Source organism: Octodon degus, unplaced genomic scaffold (genome assembly GCF_000260255.1).
Source record: "Octodon degus isolate 3935 unplaced genomic scaffold, OctDeg1.0 scaffold00012, whole genome shotgun sequence".
NCBI lineage: Eukaryota > Metazoa > Chordata > Mammalia > Rodentia > Octodontidae > Octodon > Octodon degus.
Genome location: NW_004524588.1, coordinates 1846504 through 1852882, shown reverse-complemented (window position 1 = coordinate 1852882; position 6379 = coordinate 1846504). Strand labels below are relative to the sequence as shown.

At 42.3% G+C, this 6379-nt stretch overlaps 1 protein-coding gene across 4 annotated transcripts in view; it reads right to left on the bottom strand.

The window, feature by feature from the left end:
- Window positions 1-3448: 3448 nt before the first annotated feature.
- The window catches only part of LOC111815157, a 12783-nt gene continuing 9852 nt past the window's right edge, over window positions 3449-6379 (bottom strand). For 2 of the 4 annotated variants that reach the window (XM_023709452.1, XM_023709453.1), the window contains 4 exons: window positions 6249-6344; window positions 5519-5614; window positions 5307-5375; window positions 3449-3652 (listed from right to left, as the gene is read on the bottom strand). In XM_023709452.1, coding sequence (XP_023565220.1) covers window positions 3594-3652; window positions 5307-5375; window positions 5519-5614; window positions 6249-6344 — 320 coding nt within the window. In that variant the 3' untranslated portion in view covers window positions 3449-3593. The remainder of the gene's footprint in view (window positions 3653-5306; window positions 5376-5518; window positions 5615-6248; window positions 6345-6379) is intronic. The other 2 variants (XM_023709454.1, XM_023709455.1) reach the window with 2 other exon arrangements.

The window sequence follows — 6379 nt, the reverse complement described above, 5'->3', positions numbered from 1 at the left end:
GACCTGACTCCCTCAATGTCCCTAGAGCTGGGCTTATGGGTGGGTGACACCATGCCTTACTGAAAAATGTATGCAGAAGGGAGAAAACATTAGCAACTGGTGATTCTTCTCTGGTGGGTAAAATAGAAAAGGTTGTGCTTTGGGGCTTTGTGAAAGACATAATGTAGTGGGTTGGTCTCTGTCACCACATGAGAAGGGACCTGGAGATGAATATCTTGACCAGGCATCAGATGGTAGACCTTCAGATAGAAAGGGAAGGAGAGTGACAAGGCACAAATGGCAGAGCCAGGCAGACTTGTTCTTGTTTTAGCAGCTGGAAAAGGGTAGTCTGGGGAAGTCCACCTTGTCCTTGGCTTAATGGTCCTTCAATAGAGCTGATGATTCTGACAAATTCACTCATCTCAAGCCTCTCCTCTCACCCTCTATAGTCAGCAATGAGTGAAGACATGAATGCATAGTGAAAGGAAAATGTCCTCTGTGGCTTCACCACACACGAAACACAGATCTTAGAGGTCCTGAGAAGACGATAATTAGGAGAGAATGGGTTGGAAGGAATGAGAGGCCTGTGGCATGGAGGTAGAGCTACTTGGGGTGAGAGGAACACTTCCAGCCATACATTTCTCTACCGGTATCTATTTTAAAGTTAACATGCATGCCTCAAAATGATCTTTTAATTTCCACATCATCAACATTACTAGCTCCATATTAGTTTCCAGTGGCTGCCAAAATAGGAAGAAACAAGAAGGAAGAGGAACAGATTCACACATTCTGTAGCATAAAAAAAAAGAAAATTATTTTAACACATGTTCAGAATGTAGAAGTCCAACATTAAGTTGGCAGCGGGCTTATAGTCTTCAAAAGCTTTATGGATGGCTTCCAAATGTCACCTCCTTCCTACACCCACAATGGAGTCTTCTCTGTACATATGAATCATTCCTGGCTGTCAGTGTTCCAAATGTACTCTTCTTGTGAGAACACTGGCCTCACTAGATTCTGGCTACCCTAGAAGCCATGGTTGGACTAAATCATATGTTGAAGTTCATGTTTCTGTATGTAGTCAAGTGTTGGACACAAATTAGCCCATAATTCTTCTTAATGTTCTCTCACTTGCCAGTCCTCTCACCCAATTCCTAAGAAAAAGTCCAAGCACCACTTTAGACTTCCTACTCACTCAGGCACTGTTCATTAGCAGATCCAATGGACTTTACTTTCAGGATACATGAAAAAAGATCCCACTTGTCTGATGTCTACTCCAAGGCTCTGGTTCAGCAAGCATTTTTAATCTCTGAGGGTCTTAACAAAGCCCAATAATCCTGATGAGATTGTTCCCCTCTCCCCAGGATCTAATGACTCCCTCACCATACCTGCCAGAGTCATTTCAAACTGAAGATTATGCTACTTTTCTTTGCTTAAAATTCTTCATTGGATTGTCTTGTATTGATAGTAAGATGTAAATTTCATACCTCACATCTTCCACCAATCACCTCTTTTTTTCTTGAAGAGTGGTGAGCAATCTGAATGTGAGAAAATGCAGAATCTTCTCAGCTTTTTCTGCTTTGGTCTGTGTGAAATGCTACAGCAAGATTTTCTGGGAAGGATGAAATTTTTTTAAACATATTTGATTATTACAGGGTCTTAATACACAGCTTGGACTTGGTGCTCTTCCTGTTTTTCAGCCTCCCCGGCTCTGGGATTACAGGCATACACCACTATACCCAGACTCAATGGCCTGCTTAGCTCACTTTTGGAGTGGGGCTGGTGGGGCATATGGGGTCAGGGATTGAAATACAGTCCCTGTGCTTGCCTAAGCTTGCCTAAGCAGGAGCTTTAGTCTGTTGAGCTATCTCACTGGCCTCCTAGGGAAGATGAATATTGATGGGGTGGCTAAACTTGTGCTGCAGTGAGTGAATTGCTGAGTCCCTCTTGTCTAAGGTGGAGATCATGTAAATTGGAAGAGTCATTCTCTACTGAAATGACTAAGCAATTTTGTGATATAATTATCAAGTAAATGCATTTATCTCTGATACTTAATCTAAGCCTGTATTTTCCTAAAAATTCTGGCTATATGATTTTTGTGCTGCTCTGCATAATCACTTTTTCATTGACTCTCTACGAAGGTAGAGTCCTCTCACATCCTCTAACATCCACCATAGCCCAGAGTTGTGAATGCAGGAAACAGTTATTAAACTTTCATTAAATACATCTCATTAAACATGAGAGCACTGTATTAGACTATATGCTATGTTAAATAACTTAACATCATTAAGCTATGTTATATCAAACACAGTATATAAATGATAGTTTATATGTCTGTTATAAAATGTATGACATTCAGCTAAAAATCAGTACAATGAAATACACTAAAATATACTATAGATAAGGAAATAACATAAGGCAAATTTTATTAGCAAATCTGTTTATTAGCAAATCCAATAGACTTTACTTTCAGAATATATCAAAAAGTTCCCATTTGCTGGGGGTTTGATCCCCGGAGTGTTGTGCTGGGCCAGCTCTTGGGGTGTGCTGAGATGGTGACTGAGACTAGGTGTGGTGGCACGTGCCTGTAATCTCAGTGCTTGGGAGGCTGAAAATAGAAGGCTTACTACAAGTCCAATCTGTGTAGTGAGACCCTGTAGACCTTGTCCTAAATACATTTAAAAAAAGGTCCCACTTGCCTGATAAATGTCTATGTATGTTTTTGAAAAAAATTCGATGTTATCATAAAAGAAGCCTGTTGACTCTCTTTGCCTCTCACTGAGCCAAATCCAGTGAACATTAATAAGAGCTCAGTCCTGTCAGCAACCTGACAACAGCAGCTTCACAAACATGTGCACTCTTTACTTTCAGAACCAGACGCTATGATTTACTACATGGCAAAGGGAAGTTAAGTTTCTTAATCAAGTACCATTAAAATAAGAGAGATCATCCTGGATTACGCAGGTTGTCTGTTCCCTTCAGTGTGCAAAGAGAAGGCAGAAGAGTGGGTGACAGGGTAGTGGGCTGATGAGAGAATGAACTGGCCATCACCGGCTCTGGAGAGTGAAAGGACCAAGGAATGTGAGGAAGAAAGTGGGATTCTTTCTGGAGCCTGTGGAAGGGAACTCAGCCCTGGCTCATGGATTCAACCCCATGAGAACCATTTCAGACTTCTGAGATGCAATGCTGTATGAAGAGAAATCATGTTGCTTTAAATTACAAGTGATGATAACATACCACAGTAGCAATAGGAAAACTAATACACTTCCCACGGATTTATTTCCTGTTCTGCTCCAGACCCTCACAGGCTAGTTCCTGTTTGTAAAGTGTCACAGGTAAATAATATTATTATGGATATCAACACAAAGCAACTAATCAACCTCTTCCCTTCTAAAATGAAAACTCTCAAGATGCATTTCGGTGAAAGTTTATTCAGCCCATATGAAATGGGATGGAGCTAAGAAATGCCCCTCTCTCTGCAAGTACAATACACAGCCCTCATCCAAGATCAGAGTCTTGATGTTTCTCTCAGCTGTGTACATCTAATTTTCACTACTTCTCTACAATTGTGAATTCTCTTGTAGCATGTGGTAGTGTCTTCAAACATTTGTTTCTTCTCAGTAACTGGAGGATAACAGATAAGTAGCCCCGTTTGCTGTAGATGTTGTTTCTTTTTCTAAATTAAAAACAAAGCAAAAGTTACCAAGAGAACCCAGTACTCAAAAGACCAGGCTCATCTTTTGTTTTTTCCCACTGTGACCTTGCACGTGGCATTTCATTTCTCTTGTGTTTTAAATGCCTTGAGTGGAACCTTCCTGCTCCTAGCCTCTGAGGTACTGTGGCAGGGCTAATCTCTTATCAGAGGCTATAACACAAATGCATGCCTGGGTGACTTGGTGAAAGCTTTGGTCTCCCTCACGCATAGAAGTCACTGATAGAAGCGCTTGAACTTGACAGTTGTTCTTGAATCCCTGCTATATCTCTTTGCTCCGAGAGTGGTCACTGTGAACATTGTGCCCGAGTGAGAAGGATGTGAAATGGGCAGGGTACCAAGTGCCACTTCTCCTAGTACCCCTAAGATCCTTCCACAGAAAACCTCTCAAAGTCCAAGAACAGAAGGAAAAGCAAAGATCTTTAGCTTTATCCACTACTCGTCAGCTCCTCAAAGGGAATAACATGTGCCAGAAGTAATGACATAAATTCATTGATTTAAAATATTAAAAGCTCCTGGATTTCTCCTCCTACTAAAAGCAGCAGCATCTGGGTTTGCTGTCACTGTCACAGTCAGAAGTGAATTCTCGAAAGGCAGAGGTGGAAACAGGTGATTCCCGTTTCCAGAAATGGCCATCTCGGTCTGGGCTGTGAGGCTGCTTCTTGGTTTTATAGTCAAGGAGGACAAATTCCTGATTTGCAAAGATCCTGGGCAGAATATATATGACATCAGTGGTCCATTCACAGCCACTATAGGGCATAATACTATGGTAGGACTGTGTTACTCAGATGTATTTTCTGTGAAGAAGACTTTTACCACCAAAATTTAAATCCACACAAACAAACTCATTTAAGCAAGTCTTTCAGCCTGCACTAAAGTGCTACTCTTAGATTTCTCCAACGAGTGCATGCAGTGTTCTAATGCACTTACAGCAGTGCTGGAATACAGCTTAGCTATCATTTGTAGATACAATCAGATTGTTCAGAAACCTAGGTGTGGCCCAAGGGTGCTAACATAGGAAAAACCTCAATCATCTCTCAAATTATATGACTTTTTTGTGAAGGAGGAAGACATTGCAGTCTTATGACCATGTCACTAAGGGTCAGAGAAAAAAATGTATATAAATATATGGAGGGTTGGAGCAGCATGACCAGAAGGGTTTTAAATCTCTTTGTCTTCTGTTCAGTCTCAGTACAAATGACTTTTACAGTTACCAAAAGCTTCCCATAGAAAGCTTACACACAAATCATGAAAGGAAAATGGGGTGATTAATCCTGTGGTCTTCAACACACCCACCAACCCTATGAAGGCCCCAAAGAGCTACTGTCCATACAGTAGCCCAGAGAATGGTTCCAAGAAGACTGCACAGATGTCATGGATCAGCAATGTAGGAAGTCAGTGAATTCCAACTGTCAGTGATTACTTTGGGAAATGCTTATGTCTCCTTCATTTTTTCAAACTTCTTTGGCCAAAATTTTGCCCTACCCCAAAGAACGGATCAGCAACATTATTCCCAAATAATAGTTACCACAACAGGACTTTCCTATGCAATGATATACCATCAAGGAAACAAAAAAGAAAAGAAAAAGGTGCTGCATATTAGAAGGAAGGATCTGACCTGCAGCCTCATTGGTTTCTTCCACTGAGTCAAAGGGAGACACGTCCAACACCAAGGCAGTAGGGAACTCTGGGGGGAAAAGGAAAAACAGTTGTGGCCATTTTCTGTGGACATCCAGCACACTGGAGGAAAGCAGGATTTCATTGAATCATGCAGGAGATAGGACACAGCAATGCCTGCCTGCACCTCCTGGAAGCAAGGTCCCCACTTACTGGCAGTCTGTGTGTCCTCCTGGAGTATACTTCCGGTGGACTCTAATCCAGAGGTCTGGACATCACCAACAGTTGGATCTTGGTTCACGAGTGGGTCTGCATCAACAGCGAGCTCATTTGTTATTATGGACTATATCTAGACATCCGAATCAGGCCCCAGGCAGTCTTAGGTGGGACTTTGGAGAGTGACTATGTTAGGATGTGTAGCTCTGCATTAAGATGTGATACTGGTTTTAAGGTTGTGGATGGGAGTCACGCCACCCTCAGGTGAGTGTCATCAACCAATAGTTATAGCTCAGGTGTGACACAAAAGAAGAGGGCAAGGCAGGCTTTCTATTTCCTGTAGCTGCCTTCTGCGCCCTCTGCCCTGAGCCCTGAGCTGTTTCTCCTCTGTGAGGCCTCTCTGCCATGCTGCCCTGCTTTGGAACCAGCTGGATTAAAGCTCTTCAGACTGGGATGAAATAAACATGTCCTTCTTTAACTTTGGGTGTTGGGTATTTTATCTCAGATGTAAGAGGAAAACAAGAGAAAAACAAGGAAGACACAGGAGGATATGCTCAACTCCAAGGAACCTGAGAATTCCAGGGGAAAGGTCTGAGCTATAAGTGTGGCTACCACTATATTTCAGAAATCTAACACACTGGAGGAAAGCAGGGTTTCACCGAGGCATGGAGTAGATAGGAGACAGTGATGCTTGCCCGCACCTCCCTGAAGCAAGGTCCCCACTTACTGGCAGTCTGTGTGTCCTCCTGGAATATGTTTCTGGTAGACTCTAATCCAGAGGTCAGGACATCACCAACAGTTGGATCTTGGTTCACGAGTGGGTCTGCATCAACAGTGAACTCATTTGTTATTATGAAC